A 24,794-nucleotide genomic window follows, 5' to 3' on the forward strand; every position below is an offset into this window, starting at 1 on the left:
CACATTGGTAAAACTGTGAAATGCGGGGATGGGGAGAGACATGAATTGAAAACTACTGCTAACTGTGCATGAACAGTAGTCAAAACCTAGTAATGAAAACAGAAGGGATGGTAGAATACTGACTGTTCAGTGCCACTTCAGAAGCACAATGTGTTATTCAACACTCTCCACCCAAAAGAATCCTGGAATCAATTTGAATGGGGAGGTATGTAGGGAAAGAGAAATGGCAAACTTGCAATTCTAACTCAAGCACAGTGCCGTGATCTTTCAGATGTTTGCATCATCTTTCTCTGCTTTCTGTGTTATTTTCACAAAGATGAACCTGTCTTATTGTTTGAGGAGGGGTACTTTTTTTTTTTAACAGAGTACATCCTTACTGCTTTCACTACCTTCATCATCTCTGTGCCTCAGTATGAAATTATGCCAATTACCCTAAATCTATTTGTATATATCGTACCACTAAAAGCCATAGTTGTTCGTGTACTGTGTGCGTTTTCTTTATTAATGCACTTCAAGTAGTATGTGAATAATGCTGCAATCCAGAGATTTAGGCTACATGCTTTGTTGAGTATATAACGATTTCCTAAGAGTGAAAATGGAGAAGGTCAGCTGGATCCAAGCAAAGGCCCATCTAATTCAGCATCCTGTGTTCACAGTGGCCTGCCAGGTGTCTGTGGGAAGCCCGCAAGCAGGATACGGGTGCAGCAGCACTCTTTCCCCACGTGATTCCCAGCAGCTAGTCTTCAGAGGCATACTGCCTATGACTGTGTAGGTCAGTTTTTCCCAAACTTGGGTCGCCAGTTATTTTTTGGACTACAACTCCCATCATCCCTAGCTAGCAGGACCAGTGGTCAAGGATGATGGGAGTTGTTTTCCAAAAACAGCTGGAGACCCAAGTTTGGGATACATCGACACCATTATTAGTAGCCATTGCTAGCCTTATGCTCTTATGAGGAAGAGGACAATAACCTGATAGTATGTTATGTTTACTTGGGTGCTATGTTCAGTGGCATTTGTCCCCCTGTAAATGTGCCTGGGATAGCATCCTAAGGGATTCACTCTTGAAAATTCTGCCTCCAGGTATGTGTTGAGGGGGAAAATAAATTTTGATTAACCTAGTGGCTTAATTGCAGCGTACAGCATCCTCTTGGTTTTTTGTTTTTTGTTCTTTTTTATGGCATGGCTATAGATCTACTAGTTGAAATTCTGAACAAATGTACTGCTCCTGATTTTTATATTCGTTTTCTTTTCTTTTCCCCTTACTGCTAATGTTTTGATTTACCCTTCTCCCTTTCTTTTTCTCTCTTCCTCTCCCTCTCCCTCCAGAGCAGCTTGTTGGCGGAGTGTGCTCACAGGGAGATGATTCCTCATGAAGTCTCTGGATCCCCTTCAGAAATCAAATGTGACTTTCCACTTAGCAGACTGAAATCGGAGCCAGCCAGGCAGTGAAGCCACAGAAGCGGAGGGCAGGGGCCGGTGAAAAATGAAATCCAACCAGGAGAGGAGCAACGAAAGCCTGCCGCCCAAGAAGCGAGAGATCCCTGCCACCAGCCTGCCTTCCGAGGTGAAGCCGTTAGTTCTGGCCAGTGAAAACCACCGAGCGGACAACTTAACATGGCTCTCCAGCACAGTCAGCAGCCAGAGCAGCATGGGTGGGAGGGGCAGGCCTGGAGGGAGCTCGGCGGAAGCTGGTTCACAACATGGGATAGGTTTACACAAATCGCTGTCTGCAGGAGTAGATTATTCCCCACCTAGCGCTCCTAGGTCTGTTCCAGCTGCCACCACCACCGTTTACCCGCCTGCACTTTCTCAGGCAGGGACACCTGTCTCCCCAGTGCAGTACGCACACCTGCAGCACACTTTCCAGTTTGTAGGGCCCCCGTATAGTGGACCATACGCCGGATTCATCCCCTCCCCACTGATTTCCCCGACAGCCAATTCTGCAACCAGCACGGCGGCCTCTGCCACTGCTGTTGCCACCACTCCATCCCAGCGTTCTCAGCTGGAGGCTTATTCCACTTTGCTGGCCAGCATGAGCAACCTAAACCAGCAAGGGCACAAAGTTGAGCCGCATCTCATTCGGGCGCCCGGGTTGATCACAGCAGGGTCCCCTTCACCGACCCAGCAGAACCAGTATGTCCACATTTCCAGCTCTCCACAAGGCTCAGTTAGGAACGTCTCTCCTCCAGCCATCCCAGTCCATTTGCATTCACACCAGGCAGTGATTCCTCATGCGTTTGCCCTTGGCCCCTCCTCCCAGGTGGTGGTGCAATATGCAGATTCTGGCGGCCATTTTGTCACTCGGGAGTCCTCCAAGAAGTCCGAGAGCAGTAGGCTGCAGGCTATGCAAGCGAAAGAAATACTGAACGGGGAAATAGAGAAGAGCAGGCGTTACGGCATCTCGCCATCCTCAGAAGTGAGTCTCGTCAAATCAGGCAATAAACCATCTCATCATTATGAGGCCAGGCACGTGGTGGTCCATTCGGGTCCTGCTGATTATATTGCACGCGATTCCGCCAGTGTCCGGTCCTCTGTTATGGTTGTTCCCAATAGCAGCACACCTACTGCAGACATGGAGGTTCAACAAGCCACCAATAGAGAAACACCTCCCTTGGCCCTCAACGAAAAGGGAAGCTTGCACTTAGGAAAAACAGCCCACCGATCCTATGCTTTATCTCCACAACAGACTATGGGCCATGAAGGGGTGAAAGCAGTTGCCACTTTGTCCCCTCACACCGTCATTCAGACCACCCACAGCGCCTCTGAGCACCTCCCCGTTGGGTTGCCTGCTGCGGCCTTCTACACTGGGACTCAGCCACCGGTAATTGGCTACCTAAGCAGTCAACAGCAAGCCTTTGGCTATCCTGGAAATCTGCCACAGCACCTGGTGATCCCAGCCACTCAGCCCCTCCTAATGGTAGGCAATGCAGATCTCGACTCAACAGGGGTTCCGCCTGCTATCGCCACTTCTTCTCCCCAGTTGGCAGCAGTGCCTCACACGTTTGTCACAACCGCCATTCCAAAAAGCGAGAATTTCAACGCCGAGTCGCTAGCGAGTCAACCAGCTTACCAGGCAGCCGTAGTGCAGGCCCAGATCCACCTCCCCCTGATACAACCTGTACCTTCTTCAGCAGCTGCTCCTCCTACACTGCCTCCTTACTTCATGAAAGGGTCTATCATACAGTTGGCCAACGGAGAGCTGAAGAAGGTAGAAGATTTGAAAACAGAAGACTTTATACAGAGTGCAGAAATTAGCAGTGACCTGAAAATAGACTCCAGCACCGTGGAAAGGGTTGATGACAGCCATACTCCAGGCATTGCCATGATACAGTTTGCAGTTGGAGAGCACCGAGCACAGGTAATAAATGGGCTGGGGAAAGGAGGCGCTATTAGGCACGTAGACTGGATATCCTTGCTCACAATTTCTAAGTCTCTTAGGAGCACAGAAGGGCTAACAGGTGGTGGTGTGGAAGAGATTTTCAAAATGGCATTCCAGTGGCTTAATAACCGACGAAGAGCATTTTGGTGAAATTGTTGCTCATCTACAATCATCAACCCCAGGGCTGCTTTTTATTTTTTATTTTTTGGGGGTAAATAAAAATAGGTGCCAGAACTCATATATTGATAAAAGCGCCATGGGTGCCAGCACAGAATGGCTGCCATGGACAGCAAAAAAAAAGAGGGGATGCCATTCTGTACTTGTGAGCACTGTCACACACAGGAAAAGTCCTGCTTATCTCTTAAAAGGCAGAAGATGGCTAAAATTCAGACTTGCATGGAAATTAAAGTTGTATGTGACTTAAACATGCTTAGGAACTGTTATTTTATTTGGACTAAATCTAAAAGTGGCAGAAGGATAATACCTTTGTTAGTTGTGCCAACTAAAATGTCACACAGCTGAGCAAGCTTTTCGAGTTCCCCAGACCTCTTGTTTAAAGTGGATGTTGTTAGCTAAAACAAAACAGAGTGGAGAGAACGTAGGGTTGCTATCTTTCAAAAAGTAGAAACCAGAGCACCCCAAAATTTGTTGAGCCCCAAAATCTACAGCTTGAAGAGTTCTGGAAAAGTTGAAAACCTGTTTACAAATGTGTGACATGTTTGTTCATCCTACTACAGATTTGGCCTGATAGTTACAGCTGGTTCTTGTTTTTAGTAATGAACCAACAAAGCTACCTGCTCCTCTTGTTAGAATTGTTTCCTGTTGCAAAAGGTTTCATCGCAAACTCTGAAGTACCAAGGGACATGAAATGGAGAAGCATGCATATATTTCCGTGCTTTGAAACCCTGAAATGTTCTTAGGGCCTGCCTGGACCATTGGTGGTGGTGGTGGTGTGTGTGTGTGTGTGTGTGTGTGTGTGTGTGTTTCACATCCTCTGTTCCTTGATAAAGGGGTACATACCTTCCCACATTTTTTCCAGACAGACTACCAGTGCTGTTCCTCTTTTCAGCCGTTCTTCCTGTTCTTCCTCCATTATTTGACCCTATCCGTTCATTTTTTTAAAAAATGTTGATTTTTTTTGCCATTGCATCTGTGTACTACAAACACCTTGCTGGTTTGTTCTGCTAATCTATTTTAGCAAAAGCCAAAATCTGACTATATCTTTAATCTGGCTATTTTGTGATCCCTTCTGAAAATTCTCTTCCATCTTTTCCCCAGGAGATCACATCAAATTTATTAAGTGTTATAGGGGTGAAATGGCATGAATTCAGAACTAATTGAAAGACACAAAAGGAAAGGATGGGGGAAAGATTGAAAACCCAAGCCTGCTTTTCTAGAGAAGAAAGTATATACATGCATGGTAAACGTGAAGTTTACCGGAACAGCAAGGACAATACTTAAACGAAATGAAATGTGACAAGAGTTTTACTCTGAATGTACCGAGAATACTCCTGCTTATGTGTGAATCTTGTTGAGTTTGTTTTAAGTTTCAGCAAAACACCGCACAACTGTTTGATGCATTCCAGGGTGTGTTAAAGAATAATTGTTCTGGTCCTTGAATGAGCCCATAGCTCTGCACCCAATTTTAGTGTTTTCTGTTTTATGTAAAGAAGGATTTATTCCCTCTACTTCCAGTGTTCAGACTGTAATTGCTTATGTAGCCAAAATGGCACCACCTGTGCATGGAGATATCAGCAGGCTCATGGGAACCCTAAGGTTTGCAGAAACATATTTTAAAAATGGGGGGGGGTATTAAGGACCTAGGAAAGCTTGGTAGGGAATGAGATTCTTAATCTCAGAGTTGTGGGTTCAAGCCCCATGTTGGCTGAAATATTATTGCATAGCAGGGGATTGGACTAGATTACTCTTGTTGTCCCTTCCAACTGATTCCAAAGTGGGGTGTGGAGACCCACCAGAATTGTCGGTTGGAGGCTGGGCATGGTCAGTGGGTACAGAATGCTGAGTTACACATTTTGGAAAGAAAATTGAAAACTTGGGAGGAGGGTTGGATGGAATGGAGTGGCTGGAACCCCCAAACAGCAGCATTCCACCCTGAAACATTTTGTAGCAAGTTCCATCCTACATCCTAATGATTATTCAGTAACTGGTATGCTAAATATGTGGACTATAAACACTTTGACACTATCCGTTCATTAGTGGCTCAGGTTTCTGTGAACTCCCAATGAAGCACAGCAGATGCCTGCTCCATCCCAGTCTCATACCATATTTACATGAATCTAATGTGCCATCAAATCTAACATGCACCTCGATTTTCAGAACCTTGAAACCAAAAAAAGCATTTGCTGGTGAATGTAAATGTGCCATCAAATCTAATGCACACCTTAATTTTCACAACGTAATTTGGCCAAAAAAGGTGAGCATTGGATTCAAGTAAATATGGTATGCTGCAATTATTGCATGACAGCTTGACCATCTGAAACTTTTAAAGTTCAATATAGACAGTACATTTTTGTACAAGCATCAGAGCTTTTGATCTATCTATCTATCTATCTAATAACCAACATAGAACTGGTATGTATTAAAATTTTCAAGACTAACTGGGAAAGGAACAGAAAATAGTTATAAAACTTTTCCATCATGGTAAGGCATAATCTCAGTCCAATAATCAGGTCAGCATTGATTCCAGAAGGTCAGTCAAACTGGCCAGCTGAGATAGGTGTAAACACCGGGAGGGGGAGAAATGAGTCCAAGGCAGAACAGGAGGCTTGGCAGAAAGAGGTCTCAAGCTGATTCAAGGTAGATTAGGTTTTAAAGCAAATGCAGAATGTGGTCTGCTGCACAAGCACAGACTGCAAGCAGGAAAAGGAAGATCTGCACATTTTAAAAATAAAATTAGTATACAAGGATGGAGTAAATAGTGACTACTGTAGTCCCACTTAGGGGCTTTTTGAGTACCTTTGGCTGGAAATGGCATATGTTACAAAGTAGAAGTGGTTGCCGAGTGACTAAAAGTTTCAAGGTTCCTTAATGTGAGAGGGTGTAATAATGGACCTCTAAATTAGGATTGCCAACATTTCCCCAAGAGATAGGTTCTTCTCCTTTAGCAGCTGCAGAACTAGCCCTGTTCACTCATGAGGATGCAGCCATATAAAATTATTCTCCTGGTCCTATAATAAGCTGTATCATTCAATGGAAAGTTGTGTTTCCACTTACAGAGAAATGTAAAACCAAAAATTCAGACGTATCTGAAAACAATACAGCCTAGCCCATTCCCCCCCCCAAAAAAAAGTATTTTAATGTTGCTGTATGCTGTCTCTGCACCAGCAGCAGAGGTGGGGATGCAGATGCCAGTGTATTCTCTTCATGCTCACAAATACCATCAGTAAAAGTGGCACGTTAGGAAAGCTTTCCTTTCAGGAGTGGAGAGTGCCATCGTCTGGTAGAAAGGATGATGACCTCCATTTAAGTGTCACCTTATGCAGGAGCCTATCAAAATCTAGCTGACATCATCTTACTTAAAATACTCCACCAGCTGTGTTTCTCACAAGGGACGCTTCCAGAATTTAGAGCAAGTCGTGTAGAGAGATACAATTAAAATGTGGGTTTAATTTACGTTTCCTGTACATTCTAGGGCTTTGGGTCCCTTCTGGATCAGTCATGTTTTCTGTAGTAGCAGCTAGTCTCCTGGTGGATGTTTTTTGTTTGTTTGTTTGATTGATTGATTGATTGATTGATTAACTAGTTGAAATCTCAACTTGGTAGATCACTATTTTGTCTTGTGTTTGTATTTGAAATGTCTGCTGAGTGCATAGTCTGGCACAACGTTTTCAGTTTAAAAAAGACAGCATTTGTGTTGCATAATGGCTAAGGATGTGAGCCAGGAAGCCCCTGTTTCAAATGCTGTTGCAGCCCAGGAGCTCCTTAAGGTGGTCTTCTAGGTCTGTCTTGCCTTAGCCTTCCCCCTGCCACCTGCCATTTAGAGAAAAGGTGTGCCCTCCTCGCACTCGCACTTTAGAAGCCAAGATTTGAAGGAAAAGGTGCCGGTACTGCATACCACCAGGAACTATGGCTGCTGCCTTATAGATGTTAAGCAAGTCTCAGATATGCCTACAGGGCAATAGTACTCAGATGCTGTGCCTATGTTACATCCCCATTTCTCCCTGGGAGTCTTTATCATGGCCCATTGAAGTCTGTCCCCTCCTCACTGGCCAGTTTTATGCTGGGCTCCTTACATCCTGGAAGTCTGATGTCAAACAGTCCATTATAGGAAGCAAAATACGACTTCAGTAAACCGTGAATTTCTCTTCCTCCTTCTCCACCCCCTTGTGAGCCTGTGGTTCTAAAGGTTTTTAAAGCATACATATATTCCACATTATTGATATGTTGTATAGGAGGGAGAGCAGCGTTGTTGATCATATCTACAACAGAATATCTCCTTTCACATTCACTGATGATTAAACTTTCCCCAGGAGCCAGTTATTTGACAGCCTCATTTTAAAAGTATGCTGCGTTTCATATATTACATGTCTGGTTTTTTAAAAATATATTCTTCCCAGTTTTTGAGAGGGGGCATATTTTGACTGCAGTGAGTCTTTTAGTCAACATATACCAGGACTGACCAACGTGGTACCTTTCAGATGTTGCTGGATCTCAAGTCCCACAATTCCTGAGTATTGGCCATTCTGTCAAGGACCAATGGGAGTTGGAGCCTAACAGCATCCAGAGCAAACCACCTTAGCTATCCCTGGCGTACATCGTAGACAAATGGTATCCTGACCTACTTTGGGGTGAATGCTGTTATGAATAAGATGTTAGGGCTTAGGCAGGCAAAAAGGTGGGATGAAAATGAAGAGGGATAGGGAAAGCAGCTGAATTTATAGAGCAAGGGGACATTGCCAAATGCCCCATCCTCGCCCCCATGCTCCAGTTCTGTAATAGCAGATTCACTTTCTCGTGTGTATTTTTAAAAGTAAAATTAAAAACCTGTGTGATTTACTAGAGCGAGCAGTGCAGTTATTTGAATGTCGACTCATTAATAAAAATTAATTTTATTTTTATTTTTTTAAAAAAATGAATGTTGACTCATATGTGAGTTCAAAGCGGTTTACTCCCAAGTCCCAGGTAAGTGGGTATAGGATTGCCACCTAAATGTATACCAGGATTGCATTAGATTACTGTTTGCTGAAATAAAAGATCACATAGAACCCCAAAATCACATGCGAGTTATAGCATTGACTGAGGTTTTATTCAGGTTCCAAGACTATCTATATTGTGTTCATTGGCACACAATCACTTTTAGATGAGAGGAACTGCTTGTGTTTCCCAGGAGAGGATGAAGAATTAGGCTTCCTTTTGAACTATCCCCTAGCCGCAGCTTGTATTAATTAACCTACAGAGAATCTGTCTTGGGATTAATCCCTGTGGAACAGAAGCGGCTTATGAAATTGCTTTTAATGAATGCAGTCAGTTAGCATGGGAAGCAGCCGCATGTCTGTAGCTTCTGCAGCTGTGTACTGTGCAATTGGGGGGCCTTTTTCACCCCAGATGTGTTGGAGTACCTTAGGCTGTATACTGTTCTGCTGAAGAAAATGCAAGGAAGGTAGATGAAGTGTTTTAAAACCTCCCCAAGAGGCGTAGCAAAAGTTGGCAGTTTTGTCCCTAGCTTCTTCACTTTCCCCTTCTGCATACCAAAAGGCATATAGCCCATATTTTATGCCAGCTGGGAGAAAAATGCCCAACTACCTTCTGGACTGATGCAAAGGTGACTTCAGCCATTCTTCCCGCCACCCAGCCTCAAGCTTATTTTAATTTAGTTTTTTCACAAAACAAAAACATTTACCGGTAATTGTTGTTCAGTATCACAGCTTGCATTACATATTTTCCATAGCTAGAGTGCCCTTATTTCAGTTTTAGAAAATCATTCAGATAACCTCTACAAAGACCTTTTTGAGTAGTGGGTAATGGGAAATCTCTTCCATGAGAAATAAATGGATGCTACGGCATGTTGGACTTGTCTCTTTTGGAAGTATCTTGTGGGGCAGGCAAGTCTTTCTGAGAAGGCCACATCCCACCCACCATTAAAATGGTAGATTCCTGGGTAGTTCTGGTTTACTTTTCCACTGCTGGGCCACAGTCAGAAGAAAACCGATTAATTCTTTATTACCTTTAACACAACTTGAGCTACGGTCTAGTATGAGGAGTGCCAAGGCTGGGTTAGGGTGCAAAGCTTGTTTTGCAATAATAGCAATAACCCCCAACTCTCTCTGAACCCGCCCTACCCCTCTTCTCAATAAAAGAGGCTTTTGCTTTTGTCAAACTCAGCTGTGGTATTCAGATGAACATTTTCAGATTAATGTGTTTTCTCTCCCTTTCTTTCTCTCTCCTCCTTCCCCCTCTCACCCTCATTTCCTTCATCCCTGCAGGTCAGTGTTGAAGTCTTGGTAGAATATCCCTTTTTTGTATTTGGACAAGGTTGGTCATCCTGCTGCCCTGAGAGAACAAGCCAGCTCTTTGATCTGCCATGTTCCAAACTCTCTGTTGGGGACGTCTGCATATCACTTACACTCAAGAATCTGAAGAACGGCTCCGTCAAAAAGGGCCAGTCCATGGACTCAACTAGCATCTTGCTGAAGCACTCTAAGAATGACAGTCTAACTGGTAGTAGACATAGGTATGCAGAGCAGGAAAACGGGATTGATCAGGGAAGTGCAAAGATGTCATCTGAGAATGGTGAACTGAAGTTTCCAGACAAAATAGGATTGCCTGCAGCATCTTTGCTCACCAAATCAGAACCCAGCAAGCCCACGGCAACGAGGAAGAGGAGGTGGTCTGCCCCTGAAACACGGAAATTAGAGAAGTCAGAAGAGGAGCCACCGTTGACTCTCCCCAAACCTTCATTTATTCCTCAGGAGGTTAAGATTTGCATTGAAGGGCGATCCAATGTAGGCAAGTGAAGTCTGTTTAGGGAAAAGGAAATTAGGCTACCCCTTGTCATTTTTATCCAGATTACTGTACTGTAGGCTAAAATAACCCAGTATTTACATGTTATCATCTTATTTTAGGTTTATGTTATAACGTTGTTATAGTTGCAGCTGGTATTATGCAGGAGACTGGTGCATACTCCCCTCAAGTGTTCATTGGTGATTATTTTTATCGAGAGCTACAGAAAGGGGCAGTTTCTGCTTCATCCCCACCCTTTGTGGAAGCAAATGTTGTTGCCATGACTCCTCTTTTCCCAACACTTCAAGCAGAATAAGCCTTGGCTGTCTTTGGCGAGGAGATGGGAAGGGAGGGAAGTGCACCAGAGACAAACACTAATGTCTGATTCATTGGGAGGGCGGAAGTCCCATGGCAGCGTGGCTTGGTCGTTCTCTCAGCTAGCAGCTGTTGGGAGTCCGATCCAGAGGCAGTATCAGAGAAGCATGCATTCTCTGAGGCTTCTACTGTAAAACCACTTTTTAAATTCCTCCCCGCCCCCCACCAAAGTTTGCCACATATTTCCCGTCTCCCCACCCCCCAACTACATCCTCTGCCCCACAATGGGAGTCTGACTGCACTATTTTTTATTACCATTCTCAGAGGCTGCCATATACAGACATTTCATCTCCACTTGCTAGTACAGTTGCATTGCAAGGGCGCAGCAAACGCTCCTTGCTTTGTTAACACTGGGAATTTCTTTAAAGTAGGACATTGTTGCCATAGGCCTAGCAAACTCTGGGGACCCCCTGCATGGGCTCATCATCATTGCTTCTGTACAGGGTCAGAGAGAGAGTTTTGCCACTGGCATTTGCTTCCACAAGGTAAATATGCACTGCCCCTTTGGGAGAGTGGACATAACAGTTGTTTGCATTTTAGGTTGCAAATATTTGTCTCTTAACTTTAGTACTGTTTTTAGTTCCTGGCTATGGACAACTAGTGCCACTTTTTTTTCAAATTTCAGTGTAACACAAGGAAGTGGATGTCAAAGATGAACATAGAATGTCTTTAAGCACTTAAAATGCTGTTTCACACTTTCGTTGCCGAACATCTTGGCTTAACACTCAGCAAGTACTGTATCTCATTTTAATCTCTTCAATGAGAGAGAGAGGAAAAGAAAAGAAAACCGATCTATTCAACACTGTTAAACTACATGCAAACTATGTAGAAGGTTGTGTTTTTTTCCACAAGCAAGATGTTGAAAGTTTTTCATGTGGTTTCAAAGGGATGAATGTGAATTATGAACTGGTATGTGACAGCCATTGTCCACGAGGACTACTTAATAGGAGGCACTTTTAAAACTTTAATGCTTGTGAAAGAGTTAAAGGCATATGCGAGCTGACAGATAATAAAAGAATAAGAGAGAGTATAAAAGAAAGAGAAGAAAAAAAATCATTATTGTCCAGTGTTTTTGAAAAAAATGGACTTTAAAGAATCTTGCAATTTGCACATCCTGAGTTTATCATTTGTGTGGTATTCCTGCAGTTTTTACCTAATAATTTTTGGGGAAGGGAGAGGGACTGAAGAAGCTTAAACAGATGTAGCAATTACTTACTAACCTGCCTAAACTCTAGGCCATTTTTATAGGGTTAGGTTTCCTTTCAACCTTTTTATTTTCTTACCATATCTGTCACCCTGAACCAGGACAAAGTCTGAGAATTTCTCTTCAGATTTGCTCAGTTTCCATAAGAGAGATTTTGACACAGAAGCAAGTTTTGGTTTTTCATTTTATTTCTAATCCTTTGTTATTTTATTATTGTGAATACTACTCTTTGTTACTTTGAAGAACTTCTTTTCTATTAGTAGTACAATGTAGATGTCAAAAGTTTGGTACAAAACAGGACAATGGGTAGAAAGTTTACCCAGTTAAGCTCTTTTATTCTTGGCAGTGTTACTGTTCCCACAAATCTGAAACAAATTTAAGAGTGGATCTAGAGGTCCTTACTCCTGCTGATTTCCGTGGCTTCCATATTGAAACCAGTTCCTGACAGAGCCACATTAATGCCCTAGTGACTACTCACAGACAAGTGATCTGATGACACCCGCCTATGAATAATTCACATTAATAAAGACACAGCTAATTCCAGTTAATTAAAATACTGCATCCAATTTTGAAGCTTTAAGATTAGGATCTCCTGATGAGATATTATGGGCATTTTCACACACAAGGCTTAATTTGGGCTCTCCTTGAGTTGGTCTATAATGTGAATCTAAAATTGATGTTGGCACGTTCTATCCATGTTAACAAAGTTCTCATGTGGTACAGATGAGAGGTCAAATATGGGCTTAACATTGTGTATGAAAATGGCATAAGAAGTTATTAACACCAGTTGCTTTCTCCTTATCAGGTGTGGGTGGGTATGAATCCTCTTCTTTCCCCACTTGCAATTACTTTAGGATGCAATCCTTCTTATCAGGGGTGGGCGGGTGGACAGGAGTTTTCTTCTTTCCCCACTTGCAATTATTCTTGGATGCAATCCAAAGCCAGGGCATGTTACCTGGGTAAACAGAGGCTGCTTACCCCTGATTTGTTTTCCATTATCATTCCGCATGCCTTAGGGTAGCCACTATCCTCAAAGCGGCCTTGTCCAGGGAATGAATGAAGCAGAAAAGGCCAATTCGAACACCCCTGGCACTCAGGTGAAGGGTAAGCTGTGACCTCAGTCTCAGCTCAACCAATATTTAGTTGAGATACTTGCCCAACGGGAGTTCATCTCCCTTGATCAATACTTGGACTGTGAATGTGGCTTTGCTGGTTGCGTTCGGCCTCTGCAAATCTGAGGCCCTTACAGATCAAGAATCGAAATTATAGATACCAGAACAGAACCCAGAATGAACAGATTCCTCCAATGTTCATTCCTCATCTTTTGATTAAATATAATATGTTTTAAGGAGAGAGAAAAACTACCATTCTACCCTTCCCTTCAATTCTTATGTCTCTTTCTTTGTTACTTGAACCTTAGCTCACACCAGAACTAATCATTTCTGTACCATTTTCTGGGGTGCACCAAAAATGTGTTTAAGTTTTAAAATAGCTTGAAATCTGTCTTGAATTGAATTGAATTGTAACCTCTCAGTAATTTACCAAATAGCTGAGCAGGTTCCTTCTCACAATCACACTGCTTATTTAGTGCTGTAATTATTTTTTTTCAACATTTCTGCTCAGAGAACTTGCTTAATCTTCCATAAACTCTGCTCAGGGCACTTTCAATTTATTGTTTATTGGAGTTTTATTTTGGCTTCTTTTTTGTTTGTTGTTGTTTTGTTTTTCGTTTCAACCTCTGACGGCAAGAGGACTAGAAAGACAGGGGGCAAAAAATCCTTATTTCGTTCCCATCAGTACCACTATTTTCACATGTACTCGGAGAGCATCAAACATAAAAGGAAGCAGGGATCATGAAACTGACCGTATCTATAAAACTAACACTAACAAGTAAAAAAAAAAAAATCATCAACAACAGTAATAATAATTAAAGGTTGGAGCAATAGGAATGTATTTTGTTCACTGCTTGCATTGCAGACTTAGAATCCTGCAGTTGTTGCTTCCTTCCGAACATTGTTCCCCTTTGTTGTTTGCTTTTTCTTTTTTAGCATGTGCAATATTTTATGTGCCAATTTAAGAATCACCCACATGGTGATGGCTTGAACTTCCCACCCACCCCTTTTGTGTGCGTTTAAATCTAGGGCCCTACACTTCCCTCGCTCCATGTTAGGCACAGAGCCTTTCTGAGTGCAAATAGGTTTGGCACACATGGAGCAAAGGCTCTGTACAGCTCTTGATTCTACTCCACCTGGCCTCCACATTCAAAGCAGGGTTGGAAATCTAGATAGAGGGGGCAGGAGATAGATAATATTCCTCCCTGGAAGGACTTTAGAGATGGGGAGGATGGCCCTGGGGTGGGAGAGATTCTGTGAATACTTGCACTCTATAAACTACTTGGATGAGTGCCAGCAGTCTTCTGTAGCCTCACCATGTCGTATTTTTATGCCCATAACTATTACTAAACCATCTTCTTTATTGTTGATAAATTTTAGCCCTGTGCAGAGGAGGAAGAGCACATGCACACTGTGCTTCTTAACTCTCCGTGACCAAGGGAAAAGTTCATTTGGCTGCTGGAACACCCCAAGTTGCGTTTCTTGGTTGTGGTAAGGAACTGATAATTTGTGGGCCAGTTCTGTGACATTTTTATGTGCCGCATTTTCGAAAATGACTCGCGGTGATATCTGGTCCTACTGATGTCTGCAGTGAGGGCTCTGTTGGGTCCTCTGTCCTCCTCATCAGTTGGAATAGGATTTGAGTATTGGGCTTCTAAAGTGCCTTAGTTTGTTTTGGAAAAGGCACCTAATTTCAAGTGAAAAATTCTTTTAACCCCATTGGGCTGCTCCTATAAATTGATTCACAGAATCTCTCCCTTCCCACTTCCTTCTCACTGATTAAATAGCAATTGGCAGGCACGGAGAACAAGTTAAGGTTAATTTTGTTGTAAGAGGCCTCTCTGTACAGTGTCTACATGGCAATATTAACTGACACCAGTCTTTCCTCCTCTTTGTTTTTGTACCAGACCTGTTTTAGTTTACAACAAAACTCATACAATCACCAATAAAATTAGTCAGGGCAAAGAAAAAGAAAAAACCAGAACCTCTTTATAGGAATTTCTAAATAAATATATCTATATCTATATATCTATATCTATGTATAAAATGACTGTTCCTTATAGTGTTTAACTTAGATGTCATTTCAGTTTGTTTGGGCTACATCATGAGGGTTTCAGAGTGCGATGTCACTTACCTCGTATCCTGTAAGTTGTACCTGGACTATTCTGTGTTGTGTTTTTTATTCCCTCCCATGCATCTTCCTTCCCCACCCCCGTTGCCCTTTCCTGGAAGAAGAAAAATGCATGTCTTATCCCTCTATTTTAATCCTGGTGTCACTTTTGAATTGGTGGGAGGAGGCAGTTTTGAGCCAGGAAGTGACATCACTACTCGTTTCCCTAAATCAAGGAACATTTTGAAACCTTTCACACCTCTTACTCAGGGATGGGGCTGGCGTATGTGTGGTACACTGAGGTGACCAGAAGGAGCACTTTTTCTGCTCTGGAGTAGGGATGTTCAATTCCAAGGAGACGTTTGGATTTCCTGCATGGTCGTGGATTAACTTCCCAGATTTATCACGTGGATTGCAACATAAAGCAGCAGGTCTAGTGTGAACTGTAGCTTTCGGTTGTGGGGCGAAATTGCTCTGTGTACAGTGGCTTGTTTTGCTTTGATATGTTGCCAAGCAATTGGGGGGGATCACAACAATGATATTGTTTCAGTAGGAAATGAGAGTGCTATTTTGAAGTCAATCGCATAATGTTTATTCTTGTTTCCAGACATTGGTTTCTAAACATTTTTTAAAAAATAAAAACGATGCCATATACATCCAGGCCACAGTGTTGCAAATCTTTACACCGTCAGGCAGAGTCCTACAAGGGAGTAGTTGTGGTTCTCCAAATTGTTTGAATATGTAGGGTCATCTTTTTTGAGATCCTGAATCTATCTGTGCTGAACAATATATTCTTAGACCAGTCCATTCAAAAGCAATGCTTTTAAATTCATGGCTAGGCCCTCTCTCCCAGCATTGGAGCATTGGAGCTATCATAACTTGGGGTGCATTATTTCAGATGTTGCCACCCACCGAACTTTGGTGTGTTTGGTGCCTGTGACTTTTAACCTTCTCATAAGCACGCTATTTCACCTCTAATGGCAACAGTGTGGTTATCATTTATTTTTTTCAGAACACATCAGAGAAATTATTACTCAGGAGCCGTGTGGGCCTACCCACAAGCAGTTCAGAAATAATGAAATGGGCAACCAAAGCAGCCATTATGTGACCCAAACTGCAAAGGTAACAGAACACACTAGCAATTAATTGCCTTCCTGGATTGACACTGTTGGCTTTGTGGCATCCGTCCATGGGTTGAAATCCAAAAGTACCCTTCTGCGTGTGGAAGATGTTTTGTGTGTGCATGAAAGTGCTGTTTTACAGCTCTCATGCAAGTAGAAGAATGCAAATGACCATAGAACCTACCTTATCATCATCCCATACGAACAATTCTGCTATTGCTTGCACAAGTGAACTAGTGGCGCTCTTCCTTTTTTTGCTCACAGTTCATTGGATCCCGCCCCTTGTTTTTATCTGCTTTAAGAAAATTGAGTCCTCTTGTGTCACATCCACTATGAACTGAACTCTGTTAACAGCAATATGTGACCTGCACTTTCTTTTTCTTCCCCCATCACCACAGGTAGCAGTGTTGTCCAACTTAGGGACAGGCACTGTGATAGCGTGAAGATAAGGGAAATTGTTCTATATGTTTTTAAGCAGAATGTGGTTAGTGCTTTTGCTTTTTTATGTTTAACCCTGGCAATTCCTGAAAAATAAGATAAATGAATAGTGTCCCAAATTTTGACTGTTGTTTTTTGAGAGCACAGGACTATTCTGTTCATTTCTTTTGTAGTTTCCAAGAGCAGTATTCTGTTTTTTCTGTTGATAGGGAAATTCCAAACAAGTTGCACACTTCTACTCCAGAGTTCAATTTCTTTTACATAGACGACCTCGCTTCAGACGTGTTACCTTACTGATAGGATCTTTACTTGTAGCACTATTAACTCGTGGGAATATTTTTTTACGTGAACCTAATTTGATGAGAAGCTTAAACAAACTTTTTTGAAGCACTCACATTGAGAGGAGTACAGGTAATGTTTTTTAAAAAAAAATTGCACAAAAGAAACATGAATGTTGGAATGATTCATTCAGTGTTTGAAAAGCGATGGATATGTTGAAATAGTGTGTTGTTTGTAAAAATGAAATAAAAGTACAAAAGCCGAGAAAGGGTGAGTTACATGTTATTTGTATATAGAAAACTCTCACGTCTAGGTGATCCGATTGTATTGGTTCTGGCTGGAAAGAAATGCTAATTAACAGGTTTTACAAAGACAACTATGCTTACTTTTGTATTTGTATTACATGAATCCTGTTGTTGGGGCAGGGGAGAATGATTCACCATCATGCTACAATTTGTCCCTTTTCAATTTTGATTTTGAACTTGATTAGAAGTCTTAACTCCTTCTAGGGATGGTGAGCTATATGTCTTCTGCACTTCCTGTTCTTTATTTTTTATTTTTAAGAAAAAGAACCCAAAGAATTTAATACTGAACAAGAAGTGCTTGTCACCAGGGGTTCTTGCAACCACAAAAAGGCAAGAAGGAATGAGCAATTTGTGTCCCTTAATTCCACATAACCTCTCACAGAGCACGCACGCAAACCTCATTGGTGCCTGGAGGTATTAAAGACATTATTTAAGTTACTCTAGCAGTTTTGCAAAAGTTTTGCTTTTTTTCATTTGGTTTGATATATAAAATATACATTACTAGCACACACAAAAAACCCCCGAAGGGAATTTAGGAATATAAATATTTCTGGGGTAAAGGTGTAAAATTAATTTACAATACGGAGTCCTTAAAAGCGGCTGGGAGCCGATTGATAGTTGTCTGAATCCTTCTCCCCTTCCCCCCTTTCAGTCTGTAGTAATAATCCAAGTTTCTGTTCTGGCATTAAATATGGGGGGGATATAATTCTATATTAAAATGGCCCCTTCAGGTGCAGAAAGATGGCCTCTCACACAATAAAATGAAGTGCATTTGGTCAAGGAGTGCTTCTACAGTGCAGATTGCAAAAACTCTGTGGTTTTTCTCATTGTGCTCGGAAAGGACTTGAGTCTTCCACTGAGAATGAATCAGAGGCTTCACCCAAGGTTGCTTTTGTTTGTTCATTTTCCTTTTGCTTGATTGAAGCTCTTGTTCACTTTTTCCTCAGCCATACAATAGGCAGCCATTGGAGGTGTTGTCTGCAATAGGACTAACTCACTGGTGCTGGAACTGCTGTATAATACCGCAAGTCACCTTCAATGAGGTCTGTGACAAGTGATGCTATAGAGGTCCAGATCATAGGCACTTGCCACTTTCAAAGGTGTGTGTGTGTGTGTGTTTGGGAGTGGCTAGTGAACAGTTGTACAGCCACTGAATGCTTCGTATAGGAAACTTTTGGGCTGCAATCATCCTTCAAATGTGTTGATTTCGTTGAGTTAATAAAACTAGTAGAAGTAGACCAACTTATACCAGCAGAAGAGCTGGCCACAAAGAGAGTGCTCTGAAAATTAGAAGCCTTTCAGTGCATATATGTGCAATTCCTCTTGAGATTGCTATCTCCATAGAGAGGGCAATTATATTTCAAAATGGCTGCCAATAAATCTCCACCAATCTGAAGCCAAAGCCAAAGGAGGAACAAAAATAGGTACAGATATTCATTGTCCAGAGAAATAACAGTTCTGATACATGTTGAACATTTTAAGGCTGTATAGCTAGCAGAAGAGAAAACCTTTTAATTGATTGATCTGGATGTAAATTTGGCTTACATACTTGAGAAGTAGATTGATAGTTTAGATTTACCTTCAAACTGTTCTGTGTCTATTTAAGTTTAATGCTAGAAGGCAGTCCTTAAGTACTTGAAATGCCTCAAACTGTTGTTTCTGGGCAATAAATATCTGCACTTACTTAGCTGGTTGGAGTTCTCATGTTTTCTATTGTATTTCCAGAACTGTTGCCTCTCAAATTATTCTATTAGGATATGAAGCTTATCTTTGGTTACTCCCAACAGCCAATACTAAAAATACCTTTTAAAAAAAATACGTAACATCACTAAATACTTGTCTTTCTGAAGCATCTAAATAGGGAACTTTGAGGCCCTTACTTTCAATTTGGTAGCAATCTTGTCAACATTATAAGCATCCAGCAAGTTCTTGAGGAAAGAAGCATCACAAAGTCAGTAGGTGGTTCATACTGGCTTCTTTCCCTTATTCAAATGACTGAAAAGTACACTTTCAATGTCCTGCCTAGTGTTGGCATAGGAAAAGGGGTATCATAGCTTTATGCTGAGGTCATATTGGGCTGCAATGGCCAGTACAAAGGAGAAATGGGGAGGGAATAATGTTTTGCACCTTATAGAAAAGAGGAGGAAAAAAATTAAGTGCATACAGACATAGGTAAGAGCTTTTATTGTGACAAGAGAACCTTTTTCCATATGCGTGCATACTCTCTGTAATTCCAGTGTAAAATATTGTACTTGCACTAGCTTTTTTAAAACAAATATAAAAAATGGAAAAATTCATATTCTATTTTCTAATCGTGGTGTGTCTATTTGTAGGATACACTCGCGTCTGTTTATTGAATTTTATGGTCCCTTTCTTTGATGGTGCTTGCAGGTTTTCTAGGTAGAAATTATTTCATTATTATAATAAAACAATGTTTGATTCAAAATTTGAACAAAATTGTTTTAAAGAAATTGTCTGTATACCAGTACAAGTTTATTGTTTCAGTATACTCGTACTAATAAAAATAACAGTGCCAATTGCAAATAAGTGTTCTTCGTTGTGTATGAATTACGGTAAGAGAGAGGTGGGAGTCGGTTTGTTTCATTTTTTTAAATAGCAGTTTGTCCACATGAAAGTTTACCCTTTGTGACAAGGAGGGTTTTTTTAAAAAAATAGAATAAAACATATTTATTTTTTCCATAATAAAATATACACAGAATTTGATGCATATTGCATATAATTGCCATTCTGTTTTATATAAATCACAGTTCAATTCTATTGTCCAGTCCCCTGCCACACACCCGAATTCAAAGAAAAACTGGAACTTTAGTCATATAATGCATGCATAGTATGATTGTGCATTCTGAATTCATTTAAAGCTCATTCTGTTCCATTATCTTTGTATTCATGCATCCTTAAATTATGATACTTTGACATTTTATCCAGTTGTGTGTGATTTCAGTGGCTGCATCCAAATTGGATGTACCTTGAGGACTTGCTTTCCTAAATAAAATCAAGGAAGAATGGAGGTAAGGGGAGGGGAGTGCAGATATTGTTGGGCTGTATTGTTCAATTTCCTTTAGGATGTTTATAGCAGTAGGGTCACTGGCAGAGCACAAAGCTTCAAGTATGACTTCCGGCAAGAGCTTTCTGTACAGTGTGGCTCTGCAGGTGCCATGCCAAGAAGGAAGGCAAGACACAGTTAACTTCCCTAGGGGTCTGCTCACAAGGTACGGGGACCCATCCACATAATACTGCAATAATATATCCTCAGGTGGGGGTATAGGCTGGTGCTTGCTAAACGGGTTCAAAACCTCCAGATGTTGGGCCTCAACCCCAATCAACAATGGCAGTGGCCAGGGATGATGGGAGGTAGAGTCTTCAACATTTGGGAAGGCCAAAGATTACCACTAGCAGAAACTTCTCCCTGTCTTACGTTATGATGAGTGATAGGGCAGAGTGTCTTAAGGCAAGTGCTTCCCCCACCACTGCAATAATGTAAGAACTGGCCTCCCTGGTGTGGCTTTTCCTGTCTGTGCAATATTCTACATTGATTTAAAAAGTATCTGCACACTTCTAACATATATGTGCATTATTTGTAAGGCATCCATTCTCTGCTTGCACAGGCATCTAGTACAATCTCACCACATGCTATTCAATTAGGTTTAAATAATTTTTTTTCAGCAGGTCATTTCAGCTGCTCTTGTTAGTTCTCTTTCATGTGAAACCAGAAGTGTCTTAAGCAGGTATGTTGGTTTTAAAATACCATTGCATTGCAAGGTCATGAGAGATGCCCAGCCAATTTGAGGGTGGGAGCAGGTGTACCTAATTTTCGTTCTGCAGTCTTAACACTTTTAGAATGATGGTGGAAACATAACCAAATCCAAACGTATCAAGTGTTGCAAAGCTTTGCCATGCAATGGGAAAGGTGATTCTGTTCTAAGGGGAAAGTTAGGAATAGTTTGTTTCAAATAGAGAATGTATGTTTTAAAGAATCATATTCCTGTTTATATTTAAATCAACCCAATTTTTTTCAAAACACAATCAATGAATGACTACTCACAAGCAAGCCCCACTGTACTCAGTGGAACTTACTTTTCAGTAAGTGTGGGTTCAAGATTTCAGTTTTGATGTTTAAAAATCATTCCTTAAAAAAAAAAACTTCCACTGTGCTTTCAGATCACTTGCATGTGTTCAGCTTTGGAAATGTCATGGTTGTGAATGCCCAGCAACTACGCATATCCACTGTCAAGTTCCGTGTAGCACACATGTACAAGCTGTGAATTTTGTTATTCCAGTTATTGTATCAAAGACTTGACGACAGCCAAGTCCATAGGGCTGACAGGGAAGGACCTGTTGTAATATGAAATTTTCTGTCTTAACTGCTAAAGGACCATTTGTCTGTACCTTTTAAGTCTCAAAATTAGAAGATAAAGAAATACTGGAGAGAATGAAGAGACTTTTTTTTTTAATCCAGTACAAGTTCCTAAAATGTAATATATAATTAGACCACACACCTTCAATATAGTTGGTTGCGGTGTCTTCCAGGATGGGATTGAGTACTTTAAAAGTACAACAGATGTGATGCTGTAGCTCTCAATATCCCAGAAAATTCAAACCTGCTAGCAAATTAGGCTGCTATCTTTTCTGCTGTGATTTTAAGACACTGTTCCAGTTCAGAAATTAGTGTGTACATTTGTATGCCCACTTGTCTCTTTACTTATTAGATCATCTATGCAAGTAAAATAATCAGCAAATGATGAGTAGATTACATTTCTCCATTGGCATACTCCTACACTCCTGCCACATTTCCACCCACCCCAGGTTAAACTGGCTTTTCAAAGGAAGGCTGCTAATGACTCCAAGGGAGGGAGTTGATTACACAAACTCACTGAGATGGAAGCAGTATGCGCCTCTGAGCTCTCTGTCAAATGGAGGAGGGAAGGTAGGTTTTGCCCTCAGTCTAACAGTGTCATAACAGGTAATCCTGTGTCTTATCTATCTATGAATGCAGTCATTCACGTTCATGTAAGAAAGTGAAGCAGATGCACCCTGGGACTTGGTAATTTCACTGTCCAGCACTTTAATGTTAGAGGCAGGCAGCCATCACTTATATTGGAGGAAAAGGAAGTCACAGCAGCAGAAGGCCTGCATGACAAAATAAAACCTTAGCCAGTGAACCAGTGACTAGGTTTGTTCAGATTCATAGCATTTCTGATAATGAAATCCCTATTGCATTTGGATAAGTTTCCACATTTCTGGCCCTGCCACCCCCCAAACAACCACAGTGATGATAGACATTTTGACAAATGAAGTTCCAGACTGAAGGTCATGACCACACTGCCCCTTATCGGAAAGGCCTTGGTTACGAGGAGCTGTGGGGCCGAAGATCTATGGCCCTGACTGGCGCCTAAAACTACAGAACTCCACTTACAACTTCCCTGCAAGTATTTTGTAGTGTCTGGAAACACTTGATCTTTGATAAATGGAATGAGGTGGCTTAATCAGGCCCTGAACAGTAGGAACCAAAAATATATATATGAAGCTGGTGTTTGTCCTCTGCCCTTAACCAAAGGAATCTGAGAAATATAGCAACCACCGTTATCTTGGAAATACGGTATTCTACATGAATATAAAAGACATGTCCATTTCCTTTGTTTGAATGTCTCTGCCAGCAAAGCATTGCAATAAAATTAATATAACTATTTAATCAACAATTTTAAGAACATGAATATATCAGCACACATTAAAAATCAAGTACTTAATGTCACAGAGAAAATAAAGCAGCATTTTAATTTTTTAAATTTTAGTTCTAGAGGTGTTGGCCGAAGGTTGGCATGCTAGGGCCACACCCTGGCAATGAGCACCTTCTAGTTTTCACAGTTGCTCTCCAGGCTTTTCTGACTTCTGCACCATGTTAAAGGAGCAGAAAAAACTGGTCAGTTGACTATAAAAAGCTTGGGTGGGTTTGCTCATATTGGTAACAGGAATTGTTCCAACAGAATGAAGATCTGACTAGGTCAAACTAGATTTCTCATTTAAATAGACAAGGCTATAAAATAAGAGTGCTACTGTATTTTGAACAAAGAATAAATCATCATGGACATAGCTGAAGTGTATGGCTTGACCTCCTTAGGCTTAACCCCACCACTACAACAAACTTTTTTGGCGGGGGCAATCAACCTGCTTCCTCTTCTAGCTAGAAGTATACCAGCAAGAAGCCGTATTGCCCCCCACCAAAAAATGGAAGGGGAGAAACAGACAGCACATTTCACAGCCCCACAGCTTTTTCCTCTTTGGCTAATAAGCTGTGCTGTGCTGCTGAGTTACCCGAATGAAAGTTGTCCTTCGACTAAGCTCTTTGAGTTTGGCAGCTCCCACGTAGGTGCAGGTAGATCGTAGGCCACCCAGGATGTCACGAATGGTATCCTCCACATCCCCTCTGTAAGGCACCTCCACGGTTTTGCCCTCTGATGCTCTGCAGGTAAAGGCAGATTGATTTGCACTAGTAGGAGGCGTTCTTTTCAATTAAAAAAAAAATTCCTAGAGAAATTTGATTTTTGTTTAAGTGCTTTCCTTAACATACACTGGATGTGGGTCTTTCAACAGCACAAGCCGCCTCCAAACACACAGTTATTTTTGCTTGTACAAGACCCACTGCCCAAATAAGATTAGATTGGTAAGGCAACCCTAGCAATGTGTTGTGCTGGTGGTTTAAATTTAAAACTGATAAAATTACTTTTTGACAGCATTTTTAGAAAATTGCATTAAGTCCGTACAGGGTTTTTTATGCTTATGAAAGCCTTCATAACGTGCTTATTAGCTGATCCAATCTCCTTGACAGCTCCAGGATGAGAAAATCACATCTTTACTGGAGCATATCATGGCCTCTCTTGAGGTGCTTTCTTCCAGTCAGGTGAGGGGAAAGATTAGTGTTTCATATTAGCCATACTGAAGATGCATAATCTGAAATGGAGGCAAAATTATATAGTCTGAATCTCTAGGGCAGTCTGAACTATCTGACAAGGTCTCTTTCACTTGTTTGAAAGCAGGGGCGTAGCTAGCCGCTGGGCTGCCGGGGGCGGCAAGCCCAGCGGCACCCATGGGGGCGGGGCGGGGCGTCGCTCCGTGCGCATGACGTCATGACGCATGCGCACGGAACAACGCCTCCGCGTGGGCCAGTTGGCCCGCCCCTCTCCCGCTGCGCTCCGTGAGCGGAGCCGTCCCGGGGAAAGGAGAGGGGTTGGGCCAGCTGGTCTGCCCCTGTCCTTTCCCCTGGGCTCCGCTCCCTGAGCCCAGCGGGCAGGGAGCGGAGCGGCGGCGCGTGGGAGTGGCCGCCGCTTGTCACCCCACGTGCCACCGTTCGTTCCATCGCCCCGGGAGCAGCAGCACCGCACACACTGTGCGCTGCTGCTCCCACGGCGACGGAGCGAGCGGCGGTGCGTGGGGGTGACATGCGGCGGCCCCTCCCGCCACTCCCCACGCACCACCGGTCACCTTGGGAGGAGCAG

General features: G+C 42.1%; 2 protein-coding genes across 13 annotated transcripts in view; one reads left to right on the top strand and one right to left on the bottom strand.

The window, feature by feature from the left end:
* ATXN1 (ataxin 1) overlaps positions 1–17,532 on the top strand; it is a 211,617-nt gene extending 194,085 nt beyond the window's left edge. For all 9 annotated transcript variants that reach the window (XM_033154621.1, XM_033154617.1, XM_033154626.1 and 6 more), the window contains 2 exons: positions 1,327–3,358; positions 9,823–17,532. In XM_033154621.1, the coding sequence (XP_033010512.1) occupies positions 1,484–3,358; positions 9,823–10,353 (2,406 nt within the window). In that variant the 5' untranslated portion in view covers positions 1,327–1,483 and the 3' untranslated portion in view covers positions 10,354–17,532. The remainder of the gene's footprint in view (positions 1–1,326; positions 3,359–9,822) is intronic.
* A 2,427-nt stretch (positions 17,533–19,959) lies between these two features.
* GMPR (guanosine monophosphate reductase) overlaps positions 19,960–24,794 on the bottom strand; it is a 28,927-nt gene continuing 24,092 nt past the window's right edge. For all 4 annotated transcript variants that reach the window (XM_033154629.1, XM_033154628.1, XM_033154627.1 and 1 more), the window contains exon 9: positions 19,960–23,761. In XM_033154629.1, coding sequence (XP_033010520.1) covers positions 23,584–23,761 — 178 coding nt within the window. In that variant the 3' untranslated portion in view covers positions 19,960–23,583. The remainder of the gene's footprint in view (positions 23,762–24,794) is intronic.

Source organism: Lacerta agilis, chromosome 7 (genome assembly GCF_009819535.1).
Source record: "Lacerta agilis isolate rLacAgi1 chromosome 7, rLacAgi1.pri, whole genome shotgun sequence".
NCBI classification, from domain to species: domain Eukaryota; kingdom Metazoa; phylum Chordata; class Lepidosauria; order Squamata; family Lacertidae; genus Lacerta; species Lacerta agilis.